Source organism: Mustela putorius, unplaced genomic scaffold (assembly GCF_011764305.1).
Source record: "Mustela putorius furo isolate JIRA1106 unplaced genomic scaffold, ASM1176430v1.1 tig00003972_pilon_pilon_pilon, whole genome shotgun sequence".
NCBI classification, from domain to species: domain Eukaryota; kingdom Metazoa; phylum Chordata; class Mammalia; order Carnivora; family Mustelidae; genus Mustela; species Mustela putorius.
This window is the reverse complement of record NW_025422115.1, coordinates 617,357-643,101: the sequence shown is the minus strand read 5'-3', so window position 1 is coordinate 643,101 and position 25,745 is coordinate 617,357. Positions and strand designations below refer to the sequence as shown.

At 41.0% G+C, this 25,745-nt stretch overlaps 1 protein-coding gene across 9 annotated transcripts in view; it reads right to left on the bottom strand.

The window, feature by feature from the left end:
* Window positions 1–25,745, bottom strand: part of MCTP2 (multiple C2 and transmembrane domain containing 2) — a 237,680-nt gene that overhangs the window by 137,987 nt on the left and 73,948 nt on the right. For all 9 annotated transcript variants that reach the window (XR_006603939.1, XM_045070813.1, XM_045070814.1 and 6 more), the window contains 4 exons: window positions 7,292–7,434; window positions 6,430–6,506; window positions 5,799–5,910; window positions 1,807–1,842 (listed from right to left, as the gene is read on the bottom strand). Coding sequence is in view for 8 of the 9 variants with exons in the window: in XM_045070813.1 (XP_044926748.1) it covers window positions 1,807–1,842; window positions 5,799–5,910; window positions 6,430–6,506; window positions 7,292–7,434 (368 nt within the window). In the remaining variant the exon portion in view is untranslated. The remainder of the gene's footprint in view (window positions 1–1,806; window positions 1,843–5,798; window positions 5,911–6,429; window positions 6,507–7,291; window positions 7,435–25,745) is intronic.

Sequence of the window (25,745 nt, the reverse complement as noted above, 5' to 3'; positions counted from 1 at the left end):
CTCACTTTCTCCACAAAACCTGCAAATTCTAAGTAGCAAAAAGTCAACTTAACAATTGACATTCTTCACCAACACATAAACCACATCCCTCATGTAAGATCATGAGTGGCATTCATTGAGCTCTACTCATCGAAAGTTTTATTAAACACAGGCCCCAGGTCTGGGCATTTATTAAATCTCAGCCCTGTGCACTGAAGTCAAAATTCTAGAAACGACCACGAGAGGGAAAACAACAACAACAACAAAAAAACCACAGCAGCTCAGTGGTAAGACACAAGTCTGCAATACAGATATAAATACTGCTCTCCAGGATCCTCTGTGTCTTTCGTATTTGTGATATCTTTATCCAGGCCGTCAACATTTCTTCTCTCCCTCCTCATTCCTTTGGTCATTCTCCCATAACCTCTCCTGTCCTCCCTAGACTCCAATATTCCCCAAGCTCACAATTTTTCTTTCTAGCCTTTATGTTCTCCCACAAACTGCCAGAGCTCTTCCACAGGCCGGAGCTCCCTAACTAAAGATGGTTATTGATGTACAGTACCAGTGTTTTAGTGCAGCGGCAGAATCAATAAACGAGAAAATACTGCTTTGTCAGGCTTCTCCAAAGCATGCCGGGAAAGTTTACTGCTTCGGATGGTTACAGAAGCTCTTAATATGGGAGAGCAAGAGCCGGGCTCCCTTCTGTGGCAAGAAATGATGTTCTTCTACCCTCTAGTGACTATAAAGGAATAAGACAAAAGTTGGGAGGAATTTTTGAGACAGCTTCACATTATTATTTATTGTCTCTTAATTTTATTTCTTAAACAAACAAACAAAAACAGAAAAAACACACACACAAGGGAAAAAAAGAGTCTTGTAAACTAAGTGAACTAGTTAACAAAACAACTTATCATGGTCATTTTTAGAGCGTATAAAATGCAAAGGATACACATTTTAGTAAGAGGTGGGCTTTGAGTCCTCTGGATTTTAAAAAAGGTTTGGAAAGTTTGTCTTTCTTCCCAAATGACTAGTGCTAGTTAGGGGACAATTCTGCCTCTTTCTGTCTTACACAGGCACACAGACACACACACACACACACACACACACACATCACAGTCACCTCCACATCTCCTTAAAAAGTAGCAGAGTAACAACATTAAAGTTACAAATACTTTTTGGTTTTGTTTATCTTCACATCACTGTTGACATGTAGTCACTAGGACTTACTGATTTAATAACCAGATAGATTAACAGTGTCTTCTTACCTTGTACACAGAGAGCTTTTACAAATTGGACAACAGTTTATGATTGCTTAAAAAGATACCAGCAATGTTAAAAAAAAAAAAAAAATCACCGGTACTTCATGAAAAAATCTTTCAAGAAACTTTCAGCAAAGAAGGTAATAAACAGAAAAATAGGACTAATACAAGAGAGATTTATAAAATATACCACACATTCCTCTCGATGAATCTTTTCATTGCCCCTACAACACCAAAGCTAGTTTCCATCTAGGGGTATATAACTTCCTAAAGGACTAATTCTAACAGCACTATATTCCAAATAATCCAGGCTTAATGAAGTGTAACATTCTAACATGGTTGGTACATAAAAAATGTCACCACGAACACATGTCTAAGTTCAAACATCTGGCTATGCCCTTTTTAAGTGAAATTTAAAAGGGAGGCTGTTTCCTTCTGATTAGTAGCAATAGTGAGAAGAAAAGAATTCTGTTACTATGCATAAAGATTGGGTAATACCAGTCATGTGTATTGCCACAAAGATGAAATTTCCCCAAATGACGTAAAGAAAATAAACAAGTATATTTACCTTGCTGGCACTTAACCGCTTCCGACTTGACCAACGCTAGGGATTGAGTCCATCGAATGGTGGAAAATGGCAAAAGGAAAGAAAGAAATAGAATCGTTAATAACATAATTCATTAGTTAGATGGTGCACACTCTAGTCAAACAACGAACACCTGAGTTCTGAGGTTAAAGAGAAAACACATTTGAGCAAAAAAATAAAAAGAAAGAAAGAAACAAACAAAAAAATACAATTTCTGTTGTTGTGTGACATTGTTTTCTCCTAGTATTCAATAATCAGAAGACAGGACATAATGACTACTGCTCAATCCTAGAAGTACCAGTTCTCAATATGAGAAGACTCTTCATTTTTAAAATGCTTTGAATTGCCTTAAAGATCCCTCATATTATGTCTAAAAGCAATCTGCAGAGGCAGATTTCTCCTACTTGAAAAATTCAGATAGTATTCTAAAAATATTTAGTAAGTTCATGGACAATGTGCATGTTTAGGTTTCCATACTTTTAGAAACTTAAAAAAAAAAAATCACTCCATTTACCCCAATGATCAAATCTCAATACTCAAAATAATAGGGAAAAATAAATCTGAGCTGTTCCTGTACAATTAAGAAAAATAGGCTAAGAGAGCACCAAGGGAGGGTAGAACAAATTTTCTGAACAGCAAGTAACTTCACCACTGTTCTCTTTTGATCTCTCCTTTGTCATGCTGAATTTCGTCTACAATTAAAATTCTTTCCTAGCAAAATCCTCTCATTATCTCTGTCACCATCCAGGACGGCGAAGCTCTACTCTGGCTGGTTAACCAGCTAACTGGATGTTCAAACTTGGATAAATTTGCGAGATTACAGCGCAATTATGAATCTAATCGAGCAGACCACATTTCCTATTATGCTTAAAGGAAAAAAAATACCTTTAGGCAAATGACCTTACCCACTTTGCCAATACGTCTTCCCAATCAATTAGAAACCAGAAAATAAATAGTCTTTGGGGGAAATCCACTTACATTCCAGTGACCAGCAACCACAAACACTGGTAGAAAAATGACCTGAACATACTCTTAATTAAAAACACCTCCCACTGAAAATAAATTAATTAATTAAATAAAATTAAAATAAAAAAAAACAACCCCCCCCCAACATTTACCATGTGCTGCAGAGCTGTAGATTACAATCTGGGTATTAAAGTCAGTTCTTTTTCTATTTTCCTAACATCATACTGACAAATAGTTATACCCAAACAATCACCAAAATTAATTACCATCCTAGAGGTACACATTTCTAGTTAGGGCTCTCTGCCATAGAATGCATTTGATTTTTTTTTTAACAATCATAAAAGGTACACAAAATGCAGAAAAAAAAATTAATAGAAATTAAATGCCTGTCTGCTTATTCCACTACTAAGAACTACCATATATTGACAGTCTACCCCACGCGAAACACTGTATTTGATCATTTCCGTCTTCACAATCCTGTAAAATACTTTTTTTTTTTTTAAATCTCCACTTCACATGTGAGGAAATTGTAGTTGAGAGAGATTAAGTAATTCTGTGTATTGACCTGATCAGTTAACTTCTCAAAGCATGAAAGTAGCAGAGCTACTGAGGCCGTCTGAGGATGGAGCCCACAATTCCAACTACAGCCCAAGGAAAAGAAACGGGTGGTGGGTTTCTCAGCCTTCCACTTGGCACCTGCCTTCCACTTCTATGTACCATGGCCATGTACACTCCGGGCGCTGGGCATGAGGGTGAGTTCACTGACATTCCGCTCGTGTTCAGATTGCTGTCAGTCTGGTTCTCAAGTGACAAAGACTCCCACGGTGGGAAGTAGCAGACAAGTGATTCCCGATCGAATGATTTCGCCTTTCCACTCTCGAGTGTGAGTTATTGCCGTTTAAAAACCCCACACAAGGATGTCTTTAAATACTCAGATGGTGAAAAGAACAAACATTTTCTGATACCTGGTCTATCCTAAAGACCCCCATAGGCACAGCATTAAGCTGAATAACCAACCACACATGGCCCCGGATACAGGATTCCTTGCTTGGGGATACGTTGACCAAATACATAAACAGAAAAATAAAACTACTGATCAGAACAAATCAGAGCAGGCAGGGTTTTCTGTATTATAATGCCCCATAAAATATATACACAAGAAATATATGGTACCCCAGACCTCTACCAGACAAGCAAAGAACAAAGAAAATGAGAAAATGCAGGGGTGAGCAGATACACAGTCTGGCAAACTCTTGAAAAGAAGTGGGGGAGGGGCCCAGGGAGTCAAGGAGAAAAAGGGCTAAACTCAGTAACATGAAAAGTGTGGCTCCTTTCGGGACTCTGAAAAGTTTTTTCTTTGAGATGTTTGACAAAAGCACATTTAGGCAGCACCTCGTATTAATACCTCTGCAATATGAAATGCATTTGAACTGGTGTTACTTTAAAATTCCAAATTTTGGCAATATCTAAATAGATGTTAAGGGCCCTTACAGAAACAGTCTATTGCTACAGAAACAGTCACAACAGGAGGACCTAGGCAGCTGCTTCCATGAGAAATTATCCAACTTCCCGAGCCCTACTTGCATATGTAAGAAAATTTTCAGCATGTATCAGGTAGCAATTGCTTGATCATGGGGCCACTGGTACTTATTTACATGGCCTGTTATTTTAGTGTGGTGTCCAGCTCAAGGAACCAGTCCCTGGCCACACACACCGACACCAAATCCAATAGCTATACTGTCCAGGCTGAGAGAAGCAAAGGAAAGCCTCCTTCTATGTTGGACAGAAAAAAAGAAAAAAAGTGTATGTTCAACATCGATTTAAGATACTCTAACACCACAATACCAGCTTTATTGAGGTTTCCAGTTTTCAAAGGACTATTTCTCTAAAAAAATTAATAAATGGGAGGGTTTTTCTTTTTCCCCCAGTTACTGTCAACTAAACACTCATAAGTAAAGAATTCAAATTAAAAATAGCAACGACTGAGTTGACTTTCTGACAACTAAAAAAAAAAAAAAAAACCAACAACAAAAAAAACCAAAACAGAGCACTGTTCAGCTTTGCTATCCCTCTCTATCTTCTGCGAGTTTACTAGTAAATCAGTCCTGAGTTTCACCATAAAAATAAATTACAACTAAAAGCAAAGGTGATGTCAAAATCAAGTATATTCTCCTCATTTGACCCCACTGACTGAATTCAAGAAGTAGTACTGGAGGCCTAATTTAGATTTTCATACCAGAGTCTAAACATGCTTAAATTTGAACACATTCTAGTCCTTTTCCAAGTAGGTATTTTAGTTGGCTTTAGAAACACCTTTCAAATAAGTTCTGATCAAAGATGCTTTTTGTTCTTATTTTAATTGTTGAAATTCTCAGGCCTGACCCCTGCATATAAAACTAGGTTATGATTTGTAGTCACAGATCTGCTCATAAGAACACACTTCCACTCAAATCGTCATAAAATCCAATGCTTTGTTGGTATTAGAGAGATCTTCAATACGCCGTGCATTAACTAGAAACATCCCTGTGATAATAGATCAGAGGATATTAAAATTTATGTCTTCCCGAAAGTACTCTCAACAGAAAATGTGATAGCTGAAAGAAAACAAAATAAACTGGAATGCTACAAATACGTATTTGATCACCTTAATAATTTACAGTGTAATAATTAAATACTGGGAACTGCTTTGCATAACTGAATAATGTCTAAGTCATCCAGTACCTAAGAAAATAGCTAATGGAAATCTTACCACTTAGGAAAAGCATATGCATTTTAATAATAGCAACATCCACATCCTTAGCCAAAGTAGAGACCATTCCTTAAAGAATTTTTTTCCAGAATTCCAAAATAAAGTGTGCGTAGAACCACAGATCGTACTTTACATCTTGATACAATTAATTTGTTTCCCTCCAAAAATAATCATTTTTTATGTCAGCCATCTGGTAACCCAGTTATCAAAGGACAACTGCAGTGAAGAATTTTGAAAAGAACAAAAGGGTCACACTTACATGTCTCTTGAAATCACCCTGTTTTACCACTAGGCTCAGATTTAACACAATCACCCCCATGTCCTCTTCTAAACTGTTTGGATCTTCCAATTTTAAAATATGTTCAGTCGTTCTACAAGCAAAAAGCAATGAATAACGTTAGCACTTATGGGCAGTTACCATATAATCTGACGATGCCTGGAGAGCTTACAGAAACAGTCTCCTACCTTGGAGGAAGAGTGAGACACCAGGTTTAAAAAGCACCATATTCAGTAAAAATAACCCAACCATCTTCAAAGTAGGGGAGCTGTTTGGCATTACCTAATTCAACAGTTGGTTAATGGATTCTTTTCTCTTACTGCCCAAATAAATTTAAATACTTGTCTTATTTTTAGGTTAGGTAGGTTAATGAACCTGCATATTAACAGTTCAAAATCCCATACACATTTTGGAACACGCTGTAGAAGACTAAGTGTCTGACTCATACACTCAGGAGATAAAAGCTAAAATCATAGAAGAGTTTACATTTCAAAGCACGCTTTCATTTATTCAGATTTTTTTTTCATTTAAATATAAACACATGCCATTCAACGTTATCTTGAGTTCCCTCTAAAATTCAAAAAATCACAATTAGAAGGTAAAAACACAATACCTGTTAAGCTCAAGATCTCTGAGAACGACAAAGGCAGAACCCATGAAATCAGATGTAGTTAAATCTCGGTCATATACCTACAAAGAGGGAAGAGGTCAGTAACACACATTAATAAGGTGAACCAACCAAATTTATTTTACTATTAATACATGCGACAGGCTGGGGATTCTGAATTCAGTCTTCTAGATCTAAAAAATAATTAGCACCATACAGTTGAGGCATTAGGCCAAGCCAATGGTGAGAAGGAAGATTATTCAAACTTGCCCATGTTTGCCTACCACAGCCAAAACAACAGCAGAAAATACTCTTAAGGCAGGATTCATGTGCATTAAAATGTTACGCACAATGGAATGCTCTCTGTAGTTTAAATGGTGTCTCATTAAAATTTAGTATTTTCCACGGTGAGCAGATCTGCCAATTAAATAAAAATTTGCTAAAGTTTCTGTAGCAATCTTATCCTGCGCTCAACTCATGCAGTTTTAACCCAGATGTTAGAGCAATTGATGCTTACACCCGGTAGCTTACAGCTCTATTAAGTATAAAGTTATTCCTAATGAGAAAGGCTTTCCTACTTGTCGTCACTACCCCAGCTGTAATAATTCTTCCACGTGCAATAACTTTAAATACAATTAATGGAGATATTATTTCCACTCTGATTTTCTGCGGAGTATAGACCACTGACCTGAGAAAAACATACAGTTTCAATGAAGGGTATAAATAATTCCTTCCACACTAATATTTTTCACCCAGAGCTTAATAATAATAAAAGAATTGGGAGACATGGTCTTTTTAAGGGGGCAAAGATTGCTGAGAAATCCATGTGTTTAACCAAAGAGCAGATTCGAAAGCCATCTGTGATTACCTTCACACGGAGCTTTTGATCAAGGCTCTGAATGGGAAGTACAACTATCTCATCCCAAACTGGGTTCAAGTTCTTATATATGACTTTACTTTTGTACAGCGTCTTCCCGTTCAGCTTAAATTTCACATAGGGATCACTTGTGCCTTTAAAAGAAAAAAAGAGAACAAGACAGGTTTTAAAAATACACGTTAAAGCCCAGGATCTCCATTAAGTAAAGATTCTTTCCACACTCCCCTTGGCTCAAAGCATTTCACGGAGTGCACCTAGGACAAATGTCTCCCTGTGCAGGGATTGAAAGCCCCAGAGGTGGAGAGGAGAGAAAAATGAAACAATTTGGGGTAAATGACTGATTCTTCTTTGCCTTTCGTGGTAGAATACAAATGGGCTCTTTGAGCTTTTTCTGTTTGGTTTCCTTCTGAGTATTTCATCACTACACCACCCACAAAAATTCCAGAAACAAAATTCACCAGCACCAGCCGACGGTGTCAGGAGTCCTGGGGAGAAGCCCACCCCTCCCAAGAAGGGCAGCAAGTCCGTGAAAAGGGAAAGAAACCATTTTCAAACACTTGGCCAGATGGCTGACTCAACAGAACTCTGTACTTTTGGATATAATCATAATAAATCAATCAATCTCTGGGATACACTGGCTCAAAAGATGGGGCCACAGGACGAAGACTGGAACCAGGGGGCAGAGAGATTAAAAGTTGCCATTCTTCACAGCCTCCTGCACCTGCAGCAAAGCCAGTGAACATTGTCTCGCCCCTGGCCAGCTGAATGCTACCCCAGCCAGGCCCTCAGCTGGCCTCAGGGCCGACACCCCTGGCCCGCCCAGCTCCTCCCCAGGGAGCTTTGAAACAGCCGCCAAGAAGAATGAGTCATGTCCCTCCAGCTACATATCCCAAGCAGAAAGAAGGGCTGAGGAGGAACCCTCCTCCCTACTTCCAGATCGGTTTGGGGGAGGGAGGCGGCTGTGAACACACGCTGTGAATTCTCTGTTGTGCATGTCCGTGCATGGCTCTAAGTATGTCACCATATTTGGGACACACTTGTGTCTGAACACCCTGGGGACGGTGAAGAAAGAAGGCACAAATGAATGAACAATCGGTGAGGAGAGGCCTGAAGGCCGGTCAATAACGCCACAAAGACGGGAAAAATCTCATTTGAGGAGTTAGACTATTATAATGGACTGTGAAACAATCATGATAAGTACACAAAGACCAACATATATTCTCTGACATACACCCCAGGTGCCGCGGACGGTGCCTAGCACAGGTCCCATACGTTTACAGACGTGAATTCCTGCTATAAAGTCAAGCCAAAGTAGCGAAAGATATTATCTCAAAAACTAATTAGGCTGCTCGGCTGCAAACCGTTACTAAGTCATTAATACCCATCCTTCATTACTTTAAGCTTTTATTTTCATTAGCTCTGCTTTTTGTTTTTGGGGGAGGGTTTGGGGGGTTGGTTTCTATTTAGCTGCTGTATTAAAAATGACAGACCCTAAATGCGATCCCTTCGCCAACTACTTTACCAGAAAGGGATTTCCCTAGAAAGCAAGATCAAACACATTGTTGAGAAGCCTTCACAGGTGACCCAAGGTATCATATGGATGGTAGCCTTCCGGCATGGCAAGCCTACCAGCTCTAAGACAAAGAAATGAAACCATACATGTACAAACATACATATTCGACTCTCGCATTGTAAGTTTGGCAACACGGGGACCGAAGCCCCTGGCAGTCTTTATTTTATAAAGACTTGGACACACAGGGACACACACGCACATACCCAGTGTTTGCTGGCAGCTGTGAGCAGGATAGTAAAAAGGGACGCCTTCACAGCCATCCAGTGCAGTAGTCACTAGTGAGTGAGCAACCCCCCCCTTTACAGTACATGAGAACACCTCTGGCAAGTCAGACTTTAACCATCATTCGGATATATATATATATATATATATATATATATATATATATATATATAGCAGGGGAAAACTATAATAAAAAAGAGGCCTTTAATTAAATGAAATTGCCACTCTGGGATCAGGCCTTCATGCTTGTCAGCGTACTCTCAAAATAAACATCTCAAAACCAGGCCTCGGTGGTGTCACTTTCTCACAGGCAAAGCATACTGGGTAATCCCCAGGCATCTTGACAGCTACATAATGTTCAAACGGTTTCACGGGTGAATGGCGTCAGTTGCGTGAAAGAAAATATTAATGTCTGGAATTAATAGAAAACGGGACCAGGGTTTACAAAGCCAAACAAGGAAAGAGGGTGTCAAGTTAGTGTGGCGTTAATTGTTAGGGAGAATTTGAGAAAGGGGGAGCACACTGTGATTTTCTCCGAGAGCCTAAGTGCCTCACCGTCAGGAAAGTGACATCTCAACTAGGCAGGTTCTGAAAAGGGGTCCGCGGCTCAAGAATGCAACTCCCCGATTATGCACATGATGAGATGACACCTGAATGGCTGGACTTTAACCTTTTTCACTGGGAGCTTCATTAACAATGAGGTTCTTTGGAAGAAAGAGGGAGCGAGGGAGCGTGGCACTCTGGGAAGAGAAGAAAAAGCCAGGAGGCCAGACGGGCGCCTGCGTCCCGGCACGGCCCCCCAGTTCTGCCCTGTAGACCCAACGGAGGTCCCACACAACCTCAGATTGAGAAGAGCTAGGTGTGAAGCAGCCCAGGCCTGCATTTCCTGCTGCCCTCCCAACACCCGGGGGGTCAAAGCTTGCCAAAACACAGACTAACGACCATTCCCTGGTCCTCCAAAAATGCTGCAGCAATTTATACTCGTGACCACAACACGTGGCTGTGCTTGTCTCTGCCCCTGCTCAATGACACAATGCCCTGTCAAGCCCGCAGACATGAGTCTGTGGCTCACGTGCCACAGACATGAACGGCTGACTTCAGAGCCTGGCTCAGTGCTAGGCACAATGAGGAGGGGCGCCGAGGTCCGGCAGTCCCAGGGGCCTGCTTCGGCCCAGGCTCCTGCCCCTGGCGGGCAGCAGGCACACTATAAATAAAACACAAGGCCCAAGGGATAAGTGTCAGAACAGAACTGAACTCGGGGGTGATGCTAGCTCATAGCTCACAGGTAGGAGAGATGAGCTCTGGGGGGGGCGGGGGCGGGTCCTCAGCCCATGGAGGCTGAGACAAAAGTTGTTGGTTGAGATAAGGGTGGCATTTCAACTGACCTGGGAACTCAGTGGGAAAAAATATAACGAGAAATGAAGTTGAAAAGGCAGGTTTGAGTCAGAGCCCAAAGTGCTTTAAAATAACAAAACAAGGAGTTTAGTTCCGTTCTGTAAGAAACAGCATGGTTTTGTGTTTTCTGTTCTTTTTCTTTTTGACTCTTTTTTTTTTTTTTTTAAATTTCTTCATACACATATTAGACACGCACTAGTCTCGGGAAGGTATGAATGAAAAAGAGAGTCTCTACTACTCTCTCAGACTTTCCTCATTCCCATTCTCCTAATACTCTGGTTTTGTAGGTTCATCATAGGAATAAAATACAAGAATTGATTTGAATTCGAATGTAATCAACTTACATGCCTTGGACTTCATGCTTTTACAAAGCAAAATAAAACAAAACCAAAAAAAATACAGGTTCACCAAGGATTTTTTTTTTTTTTAGCCCACTCATAAATTATCATTACTTATGTAACCAGCCACCAAATAATGGGTATTCATACCACTTCCATTTTTTTTTCTTTTTTACTACTGCAAACAATACAGCATTAAGTATTCTTGTATGACTCTCTTGGAGTGCACGAGTATATTCAGAGGGAATTTTTAACTTCGGAACCCCAGGGCACATGAACAGCCAAACCTTTCCTGGTTTGGACAGACATCGTCACATTGTTCTTCCAAAGTTTGTCAAATTTAAATACCTACCAAGAGTATATGTTTTGTAATTGTTTCTTTGCATGCTCCCCAAAACTGGATGTTATATGTCTTTGTTTTAAAAGAACAGCAGATGGAAAAATGGTATCTCTATTTTTCTCTAATTTTGACATGTTGACTAAAGCTTAGAATCTTTTCATATTTTAGTGACCTACGTTTCTATTTCTCTGTCAGGGAAATTCACATGCATATCATTTGTCCATTTTTCTAAGATCTCATGGTTATTTGTTTCAGGATTTGAATGAGTCTTTAATTATAGAAATCAGCCACTGGCTATAAATCTTGTCATAATTTATTTATGCTTAAGCTATTTCTTGCAGTAAGTTTTTTTTTTCCACTTTTATTTAGTTAAATTTACCAAAGTTTTATTTATGGCTTTGTCGTTTGACATTCTGCTCGGAAGAAATTTTCTCACTATAGGATTTTAAATTAGCTCAGCTATGTTTCCTTCCACTAATCTTGTAGTTTTTCAGTTTTTACACATGAATCCTTCGTCCATCTGGAATTATTTCAGTGTAAGGAGGGACAGAAAGTCAGGTTTAGGTATGAACAGGAGAGTAAAAATGATCCGAGCCTAGCTTTAGAAATACAAATCTGGTAGCCGCTTATTATGTAGGAGGCAGAAGAAACTCACAAAAGCAAGAAAAGCTGCTGGTTGAGATAAGGCCGCCCCAGGGCACTGGAAGGCCAAGCAAGAAGACCCAGACCACAAGAGCAGGCAATCTGGGGCTTCACCGACTGTGCCCCTCAGAACCTCACCTGGAGGGATGCTCTGTGGTCAACAAAACCAAGAGAGAAGCTGTTTACCACGTCCTTCCTTGGAATACTGACGTCTGCTAAGAACGACGTTCAGACAACAATACCAACACCTCAAAACTTTTCTACCTTGTGTCTCAGAAAATTATTTCTACATAAAAACCATTTTACTAGGAGCCTCTATGAACGTAATAGGAGATTCCTCCAAATCAAAGATCTAGAAAGTAAGATGGATGCCCCAAACTTGTCTAATGTGCATGGTACAGGTATTAGAAATATGTGGTCCAGGAAAGCACGACATTTGAAATAAGTCGGTATAAGAGCAAAAAGCCCTTACCTGCCTTTCCTTAACTTCCTTTTCGTAAAATCCCACTTCCTTCCTTGGGCAATTTTACTGTTTCCTTATGTCTTACGATCTTCACTTGTTTCTAAAAAATGTATCAACCTGGGTGTCTGCGTGGCTCAGTTGGTTAAGCATCTGCCTTCGGCTCAGGTCATGTTCCCAGGGTGCTGGGATGGATCCCCACATCGGGATACCTACTTAGTGGGGAGTCTGCTTCTGCCTCTGCCCCTTCCCTCTGCTTGGGCTCTCTCTCAAATAAATAAATAAAATCTTAAAAAATATACACTAAGCATTTAGGATCATCTCAAGAGCTGAATGACCCAATATACTTCAATCATAGTTTCTAGCCATTTGCTGAGAAAGTCCCATAGCAATTGCTATTATTTTTAGTATTACTACTCAATTAATTTAAAAAGGGTTGAGTACAGAACAACATATGCAGTGTTAATGAAACATTCGTTTATTTTATCTATCCAAGATAACATGTATCAATTTGTCTCTGTAATCTCCTTCTATAGCCCTCTCTAATGCTGTGAAATTTCTATTACTTTTTTTTTTTTCTGAAATTGAATAGAAAATTCCATACAGACTTCTTACAAGATCCCATTGATTTGAGGACATTTCCCTGAAACAATCTGAGCTTTCCCAGAAAGAAAGGATTGTATTAAGAACTAAATAGTACTAAGCATTCATGGGTATTGGCTACCTCTCTACCTACCATCCTAATGTTATTCATTGAGGATTTCAGATCACATTGCATATATAATCTAGAGAAAATGACAGCTCAGAGAGGACACAGGACATCTCAAGGAGAGAGTCATCAAGAACCATATTTGTTCTCTTGGCATTTTATTTATCTACTGCCACACTGAGAGAGTTATAGAGGAGGAAAAAGGGTCAGAAGCAACAGAATTGATAAGTAGAACAGACCATATCGTATTGACTGGTTCAAGAATCATCTAATATGCCAATAAAATAAGTCTGCAATGAAGCTATAATTACAAACTTCTCTTTGTTTTTTTTATACTGTAACTCATGGCCATGGTCGAGAAGCAGAAATATAAGATGCACTAAAAGGAAAGAAAATTACTACAGTCTAGTAATACAGTGATATGCACCCAGACTTTACACACACACTCAAGCACTTCACAAAAAAGGCGAGACACCTGGGTGGCTCAGTCGGTTAAGCCGCTGCCTTCGGCTCAGGTCATGATCCCATGGTCCTAGGATGGAGTCCCACATCGGGCTCCTTGGAGCCTGCTTCTCTCTCTGCCTCTGCCTGCCACTCCCCCTGCTTGTGTTTGCTTGTTCTCTCTCTCTTCCTCTCTCTGACAAATAAATAAATAAAATCTTTGGGGGGAACAAAAAGGAACCAGCCTTGGGGCGCCTGAATAGCTCAGTCAGTTGAGGTTCTGACTCCTGGTTTCAGCTCAGATGATGATCTCGGAGTGGTGAAATCAAGCCCCATGTTGTGCTCTGCACTCAGCAGGGAACCTGCTTGAGGTTCTCTCTCTTCCTCTCCCTCTGCCCCTCCCCCACTGAGTGCCCACACACTCTCTCTCTCTCTGATAAATAAAATCTTAAAAAGAACAAGCCTTCATATTATATTTTTACTTGCTTTCTTCGGTCAATAACATTTCAGTCTCCTTTGTGCCCATAAATATATTTCTACAGATCAGCTCAATGGTCATTTATGTGTATATTTGTGCATATAAATAAAATATGCCTTTTAAAAACTAGCATTCCTCATTTAAAATAAAAATCCATGCAAACGTAATATTTGTAGGCAAGAACCTCCTTATTTGCTATCAGCAAAGCTCATTGGCCAAGCAAAAACATGTCAGCCATAAAAAAGAAAGGTTGTCAGACTAGAAAAGTTTCCTAATTAAATGCACTTCTCAGAGAAGTTTTTTGTTTGTGAAAATAAATTATCTCCACATGTTTGCATTAAGTTCACATTATTTTAATACCCGATAACTTTGGCTAGGCGATCTTAAGAGTGGACACAAGACAACAATTATTTGCCAAGTCTTTAGGGAAACTGAGATACACATCAATGAATTCATCCTGTATAAACAATATCTGGAAACATGAAAAGTATAAATTTGATGTTTTTTTATCCTCCCGCTTAAGAGTAATAAGTGACTAATCAAACTATTTATAAGCATGCATTTAGAATCTTTCCAATATTATACATGTTTAGAATTTCTCTTCTTGGCAGAAAAAGAACCGAGGCTGGGCCATTTTTATAGGAGACCTGTAAGATCTGACTTTCTTTGAGGCTGCCGAAGTAAGAGCCAGATCGGATTCCCAGAAAAAACAGCCAGCGAGGATTTTTGAACAGCTGCTGCTGCCCCCTTGCGGGGACGCTCAGATTTGCACGTCAAGTTCTGACCTTCAGCAACCACAGTGGGCTTTTAGGGGAATTCAGAGGGCATTCCTCCTCAGTCACGTGGGAAAGAAGAAACAAGAATTAAATAAAGGGAACATACTTATTCTCAGAATCACCCTCGCCCTCATCATTCTGGAAAATGGTGGCTGCATGCTTCCTGGAGCTGTTCTCTTCTTACCAAGCACAAAAGAACAGTTTCCTACCCAACCATTTTAGTGTTTTGCTGTATGTGTTCTGCCACTTAGCACCTCTTAGTTGAGCTATTCCTGAAGTTTTCTTCTGAATATGTCGGACCCCTCTCCTCTAAGGGAGCCTGCCATGAAATGCCTCAATGGCACTTTGCTCAACACCTGCCCATGCAACGTGGGACCCTGCAACGTGGGACCCTGCAACGTGGTGGTAAAGCCATTTATCAAAATCTAGTATCGGAAACGATTTCTAATAACCAATTGACAGTGGGGTCAATGATCCGAACTTAACCAGTTTTACTAAAGCTTGTTTAACTTTTTATGAAGTTCAACAAAAACTTGCTTATTTTTGACTATTTATAAGTTTATATGGAGTAAGTGAGTGGGACCTAATAGAGCTGTTGGAAGTAAAGTCCTTCTGGGACCTTCAGACTCCCCCTTGCACCACAACCTCCCTAAACGTTTTTCAGGTCCACCTACCCCACACCCAGGCTTCGCTCCATATCCACCTTCCCCCTAATATCTTCTTTTCTGTCCTGTCATTCATCCCTTTCTGGGCTCTGCAGTCTAAACTATGGCATGTCCAATCACTCCCCCTTTATTTTATTTTATTTTATTTTATTTTATTTTATTTTATTTTATTTTTGGACTGACAAATATTTAAAATTCTGTTTTCATTCCGTCTTCATAAACCAATTAACAAACATGACCCAGGAACCTTCAGCTGTGTTTAAAAGTTCTCATCTCATAACCTTATACATACCATTTTATAAATATGGATTAAAGGAAAACATTATCAGTATACTGACAATTTTAGTAAATTGGTAAATGGGCCATTTGGTGAACAGATTATTGGACAAATTGGCTTTTGGTGAAGTGGTCATTGAGCGATGTTTACAGCCGTGTTTTCGGTCCAAAGCACACAAGGGTGTGAACCTCTGCTTCCTGCATCAGTTAGGACTGTCCCTGTCACATCAAACTATGAAGGACCCAGATAAACTTAGAATAGGAGCATAAGTTTAAATGTAACGAAAGAGACAGCAGCCTCCACGGAGAAGAGACAAAGGATGGGAGCTTGGCCATGACAGTAACGGCGGTCATGCTCTCATTTAATCCTCCCAAAGCTGGAAGGGGTAGCATTATTTATGTTGTTGTTTGAAAGATGAGGAAAGTTAGTGAGTTCCCAGAGCCAAGCCTCAGACTCAGATCGACGTCTGTATGAAGTCTTTGTAACTAGAGCAACTTTAAAGCCTCACCTGTCCCCTCCCTCTGAATCAGGATGACGGCTCCAGCCAATGCAGCGTGGAGAAAGTCACACGGTTTTCCTTCCAAGGCTGGGCCACATGGGAGGGATCCATTATACAGGATGAATTCATTGATGTGCCCTACACTCACACATCAGAGGCATGACAACTCTGAGCCACAGTGTTTCACAGAGTGGCCTCGAGAGGAACAGACCTGGTCTTCCAGCAGGTTCCCAACATTGGCGCAAACAGGACTTCAAGCCCCCAGATGATCACTCCCAACAGGCGAGACATTCTCAACCTTCAAGTCTTCCCAGTAGATGTGGCAGATGGTGTGTGGCAGAGAAGCCATTCCCAGCGGGCCTTGTGGAAATTCCCACGCCCGGAATTCATGAACATGGGGTGGTTTGGGGTTGCTAAGCTTTGTGGTAGCTGGTTACATGGGGATGGCTTCTGGAATAATCACCTTCACCATCACATGCTGTGTTCTCTGCCTCAACTTCAGCGTGCCAGGTGTGTCTGAGGTGTGATGATGGCGTGATAGGACGACGATCTCAACTACACCCCAAGGAAGTCACAGGACGTACAGAGATATACGGACGCCCCCTCTGAACTTAATTCTCTGTATAAAACGCCCACACACCCTGCAGCATAACACAGCAGATCAACCTCACGATGAAACGGAGTCAGGAAACAAAACTCCTGAAAACACAGCATGCAATGGGGACCGTGTTGTATTGACACAGAAATGAGCATCTGATAAAACCACTCACTCTGGGGGCGCCTGGAGGGCTCCGTGGGTTCAAGCCTCTGCCTTCGGCTCAGGTCATGATCTCAGGGTCCTGGGATCAAGCCCTGCATTGGGCTCTCTGCTCAGCAGGGAGCCTGCTTCCCTCCTCTCTCTCTCTGCCTCTCTGCCTGCTTGTGATCTGTCTGTCAAATAAATAAAATCACCCCACTCAGTCTGGAGAAGCCCCTGTCCACTAAATGGAAGACATGCTACATTAAGTTCAAGTCAATGATCTTCAGTTGGATGTAAGGCCGTTTGTTATGTGCAGCAGATACAGGAAACATGCTGGTCTCGGTCCAAGGCACTTCCTATGAATTGGGACAGGATCCCCCTGAAGGAAGAGCTTAACCAACTCTATAAAACAGAAGAGTACCAAGACCTTCTAATAAGCTGGTCAGGAGGCACAGAACCCCAAAACAAAGTACAATGGAGATCTCCCGAGGAAAGGGTTCCATTGTGGGAACACATTAAGGCTCTAAAGACAAACACGGCCGACCAAGGATGCTCAGTATCAAAATGGGAAAGGTTATCAACAGAAACGGGTTTCAAAAATCAGCCCCACTGGGGCACCTGGGTGGCTCAGTGGGTTCGCCGCTGCCTTCGGCTCAGGTGATGATCTCAGGGTCCTGGGATCGAGTCCTGCGTCAGGCTCTCTGCTCAGTGGGGAGCCTGCTTCCCTCTCTCTCTCTCTCTGCCTACTTGTGATCTTTCTCTGTCAAATAAATAAATAAAATTAAAAAAAAATCGGCCCCACTTACTTGCTGAGGTAGCTTGGCAGGTTGGCACAACCCAGCAAGCAGAGAAAAGCCAACCACTTCCTGTGATTTCAGACGGGGGTCTGCCTCTCTGAAAGTCTCAAGTTGACTCTTGAATGACTATACACTGGATGGCTGGGTTTCTGTTGCTTGCACAGAGCAAGCCAGTGATCTCATGCCATCTGGTGTTCAGAGAAGGTACTCCAACGTGAAGCAAACCCCAGGTTTTGCAAGAGTACTGATTGTGATCCTTTGATACAGTAACACTGGTGTGGTGCTGGCATATGAACAGAAACAAAACAAAACATCTGTAGGGTTCAAAGAGAAATCCAAGAAGCGACCCTAATGTGTATTACATTTTAATACACAATTAAAAAGTGGCAATCAAATCATTAGGGAAAGGAATATTTAGTCCTTGCTAATTAAATAGCCATTTGGCAAAAAGTAAATCTAAATTTCCACTCTGAGCCAGAAAATCAAACATTAAACTTGAGACAGATCAAAGAGATAAAAGAAAAATGTCAAAAAAACCAGCAACGAGAATAAATATAGGTTGGAGTGTACCCCTTTCAAGAAAGAAAGGCCCTTATAAAAACAAAGGAAGAAACTCTCTAGAATAGGATTGTAAGACTTGAAAAGAATTTTGCAACAAAATTTTATAAACAATTTAGAAGGCAAATGGGAAATTAGAAAAATATACTGGAACATACCTAGAGAACAGAAGAATGAGTGGCAGTAACAGATAGAACGGGTTTGCACAAAAGAGAAGCAGATAGCTCATAACCAAACGCATCTGAGGGACCAAAATTACTAATAGAAATTGAAACAAATATAATACTTTTTCTCTATCAAATTAACAAAGATAAAATCTACACACAGCGTAGGTGAGAAGTGGAAAGTAGACCATGTAATATGCTATTGGTGGGTGAGCAACAGAGGGAGATATTGCCAGCTGCAATTCTATAATGAGAACCTTGAAATGCTCAGATTAATAGACACATCTGCAAAGAAATAAAAAAGGAAGTCGTATGCCCAGATTTTAGGTACAGCAATGTTTACATGGTGCGTTATTACTTAGGATAAAAATGTTGAAAGAAACTGGAATATTGGTTAAACAAAGAATGATGTACTATAGTCATCTTCCCATTTCTTTTCAAAATGGAATTTTGATCATATGGCAAAAAACAAAACAAAAAAATACATGTGGTTAAAAAAAAAAAAAAAAGCAAATGATCAAGGAGGTTAAAGCCAGTGAGTGACCAAGGAAGATGCTGTTCACCATCCCATGACTACCCAGGTTGGCCACTATTTTCTGAATTAAATTTAAGATGGGGAAAATAAAACCATCAACCCATTATACAGTCCTTATTCCAATCACTAAAAACGAGCTTCTCCTTCATGTCTGCTGCTGCAGAAACACAAAGTGGGAATTGGTGTCAGAAAACACCCTTCGCACCCTTTGCCCCTCACCCTGGGGGCAGAGTGCCAGAGAGGGGAGGAATCAATCTATTCCAAAAAGAGACAAAGCAAAGGATATGTAAACAGTAAAACAAATGATCAAGAAACTGGGAAGAAAGATGATAAGACTGGCAGAAATGCTGTGAGTCCTTCCCTTCCCCGAGGGATAATGCAAAATAAAACACCGACAAGAATAAAAACAAGTAGACACACACAATACTACGTACTGTTTACTATGCGATGCTCTGTGTCCTCCAACCCCACCCATACCCCCATGTCCCTGCGAGCATTCACGCCAGGAGAATCCTCACAACCTTCACTAGATGGCACTGTGTTAGCACCCAAACCCAGGGGGGTCTGCACCCAGGGTCCAGGACTTGCATTCACCAAAACTCCACATTAGGGCACAAAAGCAAAAGATGGCTTTTTCAGACACAGCGGGATACACCTGGAAGAGGCTGCTGGGGGTCTGGCCCAGGCTCCACAGAGCTGTCTGTGTCCACTCAGAACACACCTGCCAGGAAGCCGTATGGCTGTTCTTCAGCACACAACACCAAGAACAGGGGTTCTAGAAACACCCCATCTGTCCCCCAATTACAGCTGCAAAGAGGACAATGGGTATCTTTCTAGCTCTAATACCACGATATCTTTTCTTTTTAAAGAAGAAATATATAATCTGTAAAAAAGTTAAAAGGATAAAAATTAGCCTATTTTGCTATTGCAAAAGGAACGGAGGTCAGAAAACAGAGGAACCAGACATTTGAATTTTGGGGTAGGAGATCAGTACTTACTAAACACCTGTCACATGCCAGGCTTTTCACACTGGTGCAACCTCTTATATTTTTTGTCTAAGTCATTCTTTCCAAAGAGGAAAATGATTTACCCAACATATTCTTCCTGCAATGTGCAAATGAAGTTGTTACTGCACTAAAAACAAAGGTCAACCACCTACCTGTGCTGGAAAAGGAGAGAGAGAGAAGTTTGCTAGATGAACGGGTCCTGAATTTTCATCACCTAAAACCCCCCTCAAAAAGCACCATCAACCCTCAGCCTTCAGGCCTCCAGTCAAAGCGATTTTTGTGGCCCCATGATGTTACAATGAACTCCTTCCAAGGACTTTTGCAACATTGAAAAGTGACCACCAGAGGGCATCAGCAACACAGTGTTCTAGGGCTTCTCTGTCTTCACGTCAAGGAAAAGCAGGGTTTTAATGCAAGGGCTCTGGGTTTTCAGAAACTAATGCTGGAGGTTTTAACAGGATTTGAGCTGAGCATTCTTCCCAGGATAAGACGCCTTCCCAGGATAAGAGGCCTTCCCATGTCACAGAGCGGAATGGAAGGAAATTCATGACTTAGAAAATGACCTGTAGGGGGCAGTCTTCTAAATGGGGCCACACCGCTAGCACAACCTCATTAAACCCTCTCAGCCTCCCAGGTGCTATTCTTAAATCCAGGATGATGCCTACAGGTAGGGCCGTGTCCATGGCAGTGAGTTACTGGCCACCCACTAACGTCAGTGCTTTGGAATGACCTGTAGGCTTTGCTGGGTTTGTTCAGTGCACGTGGCATACACACACACACACACTCAAACCACATATTCTGTACAAGGGAAAGACCAGTTAACAACAAAAGACCCTCTGATGCCCACTGTTAAACCTGCCCATTGTTCCGAAGCCAGAGCCCCCTCCTAATTCTGCCCAAAGAACAATTCTCAAGTATAAAGTTGAACCAACTTCACCCAAAACCCCAGAAAAATCTCAAAATTCCACCTTGATAATCTATTTAAAAAAACCGTCATTCTGTTTGAGCCAGAGAAATGAGAGATTTCCATAAAATGTCCACAGCACTCGTTACACGAAAAAAGTCTACCATCCAGGCCTGGTTCATGGTATCATAATGAAGAGAGGTGCTCTGGGGTCTGAGAACCCGCCTCCCACTTGTTTTCAGACGGGTCAACCGACTGAAAGTTTCCAATCCTCAGTGTCAAGCCTTGTAAACTCCTTGTAAGCCCATTTCCTGGGGGATGTCAGAAATGTCTTTTCCTAGATACCATGACTTTCCACTTTACTGCCCAATAAAAAATATATATAGAAAAAAATAGCCTTTTACCACCTAATATCCCCAGACATTTTCCTTTCATTTGAGGTCATATTACTGAAATGTTTCCTAGTCACCGCAGTTGAAAGTGTGAGCTTTCCCAAATTTAGAGGACAACTCCTTTATTTTCAATCAAGTTTTTACTCTGCTTCACTAAAAAGCAGTTTCTGAGAGCCAAATTCCAAAATCAGAACACAGTATTCTAAGATGCATGTTGGCAAACTTTGGCCCATGGGTCAAATCCAGCCCACGGCTTGTTTTGGTAAATAAAGTTGTAGAATCCAACCTAATCATGACCGTGAGTTTGCATATTATCTTTAGATGCTAATTCGAACCAAGAATTACTTCTATTTGGCCTTTTGGAAAGCTGCTAACATTTTTAACTTTAGAAAACATTAAATAATACACCAGATGTGATATAGCACTCTGGTAACGTCTGTCAGTTTCGTACAATGGATTATCGGCACCTGAGAGTCACACTGTCAATGATTCTTCTCTTTCCTCTTCAGTGATGCAGCTCTGTGACCAAAAAGGAAATGAATCATTAAAATGGATCTAAAGATAATGGCTCTTCTGGCGCTACACCAGCAGAGGTAAGTAGCTGTCACTGAGCCCTTATGACCCATAAATCCTAAAATATTTACTTTCTGGCCCTGGACAGAAAAAGTTGCCAACCACATCCTAGACAGAAAGTTACATAAACGATACCGATTACACAACAATCTAAAGAAAATACCAAACTCTTTCCTCAGAGGATGATTCATCAAAAAACAGTTTTTCTCCCTAAACATTCAGAAACGACACTGTGCAACTGACTTTGGTATCCCAGAGCAGTCCCTCCAGAGCCAAGGACCCAAAACATCTCAACGATATTCCAAAGGCCGACCTGTCGTAACGGAAAATCATTATCTGGTCCATTTGACCCATTCTGCTTGAGGCTTAAACATTAAATACATGATTCACTATGATTCACTATCAGGAAAACAAAATATAAACTCCTATGTTTGTAGTTGGAGCATAAAGAGAGGGCACAGGGGGTGCCGACAAACTGAAAGACTGGAGAGGGACCCAGTTCCAAGGTCACTGATAGGGGCATTGACGTGGAACAGAACACCAAGCTCTTCACTGGGAGTCAGGAATATAGGCTATTCTCATTACTATTACTCATTAAGAACTATAACAACACATAGGGCACCTGGGTAGCTCAGTCATTGAGCATCTGCCTTCAGCTCAGGTCATGATCCCAGGGTCTTGGGATCGACCCCTGCATCAGGCTCCCTGCTAGGTGGGAAGCCTGCTTCTCCCTCTCCCACTCCCCCTGCTTGTGTTCCCTCTCTCACTGTGTCTCTGTCAAATAAAAAACAAAAAACAAACAAACAAACAAAAAACCATAATAACACTCTTTATCCTTTACTGAGTGTTTTCTATATGTATGGTTCTATGTTACATCTACTTCCTTTTTGTTCATTCTAATGACTTTAATGATATTCTAATGACTTATAATGGCATCATGACATCATGCCCATTTTACTGATGGGTAAACTCAACTTCAGAGAGGGTGATGGAGATGCCATAGGAGGTTCCAAGCTGGGAAAAAGGCTGTAATGTCCAAACCTCTCCTTGCCCCACCGAGCTACACAGGCTATGCAGAGAGCTCCCCCACACACTGCGTCCCTATGTGACCTTGGTAGGTCACATAGTCTCTGGACTTTAGTCTACAGAATTCAAGCTTCTGTTGGGTTGGCCATTGAAGCAGGTAATCTGTATGAGGTCCTGAACTTCCAAAATCATCTGAATCTCTTCCGTGACTTTCACCATCGGGTCCTAGGAGAGAAGCAGTGCAGTGCTCATCTCGTGGAAGGGACTCAACCATGCTCGCTACCTGAAGGAAGGAGAGAGAGACCGAATTCTCTTCCCTTTGGGGAGGATGTTTCCCCCTCCTACTACCGTCTTTAGTATTCCTTTTCTTTAAGCTCCTGGTGGATTTACTTAAGGAAGCATCCTATGTGTAAACCATCACTGTGGCACTGTAGGATATACAAGATGAATAAAATCGCCATTCAGCTAATAGAGTGCTAATATCTTAATACAGCAACTTGGTCATTTATCCAGATAAGAGTACAAGTATATGTTTCATGGAGGTAACATTTTTATAGGCTTGACATGAGAGAGAACTTGTGTCTGTGATAAACAGACAAAGAAGTGGCATCTGGGGGCACTGGGTGGCTCAGTTGGTTAAGCATCTGCCTTCGGTTCAGGTCATGATCCTGGAGTCCAAGGACTGAGTCCCACATCGGGCCCCTGAATTGGCTATCCAGCTTATATCCACAGACCTGGAGGACATGTTTCATAGAATAAATAACGGTAATTCGTGGATAATTCAAAATTCCTTTTGTATTTAGTATTTTGGCATATCAAACAGTTCTCTGTATCAAATTGTGTTAATCAGGCTAATATCAAATTAAATTATGTTCAGAGAATACAAACTAAGAGCACTGGAGAGCAAAGAGGAAACAAGGTAAAGCCTCAGGAAAAGGAGATGTTGTGCCTAATAGAGAATTGAGACTCTGCCCATCAGGAGAAGCTAGTGCTTGTTCTCATGTGCCAACACATACTGGTGGACAGCGGTTGCCTAGAACAGCGGTGCTCAAGTGTGTTTCCTGGACCACCCGTTCAGGATTGCCCTGAACTTGTTAGAAATGCAAATTCTTGGTTTCCCCACCCCCACACCATCCAGACTTGCTGAATTAGAATCTCTGGGCCATGTGTTTTTATCAGCCCTCCAGGCTACCCTGGTGTTCATTCAAATTTGAAAACTATTGGTGCGAAGGACTGTGTTGGATAAAATTCTGATGCTGTGGGTCGCATAGAAATTATCATTGTACTGATAAAGAATGTCCGTCCCAGGCAAGGAGTCAGGACTGGGAGCATGTATGATGGTCGTTCTGGTCCCTGCCTAAATCAACAGTGCCCACTTGTATGCTACCCTGCCTTGAGGGGTCTCTGGAACATTTCCCTGATCACTAACATAATGTTTATGAAAATCAAGCAGAAATTTATAGCGTCACCATGTAGGAAGGCACACCACACCTCCAACTACAGAAAAAGAACTGCCTGGGAGAGGGATATTTTCTCAATAATGATGAACTTTCCCAGTAAATAAAAGAAAACAGACAAGAACAGTCACTACTTGTTCCAAAAGACAGAGGTGCTGGAACAGCACAGTTGATGACCTAGATGCATTACTAGATATTTTAGTTGGATCATACTGAGTTTACACAAGATAAAGCCAAAGTCATATGATGTTTAACTCTGATGAAACTATTCAGAAATGACAATGGCTGGGATGATAGCACAGATGACAATTTCTCTTTTATCTCTAAAAGGGCAAAGGTATGGAGCATGAACATATACACCCCATTCTTCTGGTTATTTTCTGATGTGTGCAATGCTTTCTTCATCATCTACTAAGTTTACTGCCATCTACTAGGAATGTACAGTAAGTGCATCATTAGGATATGTCAAGGGTGGTAGAGCCAGACCACTGGGAGAAAGATCCAGAGATGGTTGGTCCACTGGAAAGAGGGGAGCTGGTTTGTAGTAGTCCAGGGTCTGCACTCATCCCCAAAGTTACAAACTATTAGCAGAGTTCCAAAATTTAAAACAAAAGAAAAAAACATGTTCTTTTAAAAGGTTTAGAATACTTTCTTCTTTGGAAAGTTAAATACACTCTCCACGGAACACACTTCCCACTCCAGATAAGCTTTCACAGAACAAGCTCGATAAAGATCTTAGTTTGACAGAAGCACCCATGGGACACTGTGCACATTCAGAGCAAGAGTTGGGATTTTTGTGGGAGTTCACATCACACGGGTTCATGACTGTTGCCTCAATGTTACTTCAGGTGTGAAATGTTACCTGATCAAATCATTAACAATAACACAAGACATGGATTTATTAAAATGCATGAGTTTATAACTATAGCACGTAAGTGGTAGCACACTGGAAGTCATATGACTGAGAGAAATTATGATTTTGGTGGAAAAAAAATTAACCAAAGAGTAAAAACACGAGAGGTTTTTCCACTACTTTGAAATCCTGTGTCTGAGAAAAGACAAAGGGAGAGAGAGAGAGAGATAGTAATTTTGTTTAAAAAAAAAAAAAAATGGAGGGTGCCTGGGTGGCACAGTTGGTTAAGTGACTGATTTTTGGTTTCAGCTCAGATCATGATCTCAGGACCTGATCTCAGGGTCATGAGATCAAACTCGAGGTCAGGCTCTGCACTCAGTGTGCAGAGTCTGCTTGAGAGTCTCTCTCTTCCTCTCCTTTTATCCCTCCTGCTTGTGCTCTCTCTAAATAAATACATACATACAAACATACATAAATCTTTTTTTTTTTAAGTTAAAATATTTTATATACCCTGAAAGATGGAAGTAAGTCAGGTGAGATCAGATGGACAGATGAATCCATAATCTAAAACATGAGCAGAAGAAAATCACAGCAACAAAAGAGCTTTCAGAAGCAGGGCTGGGTG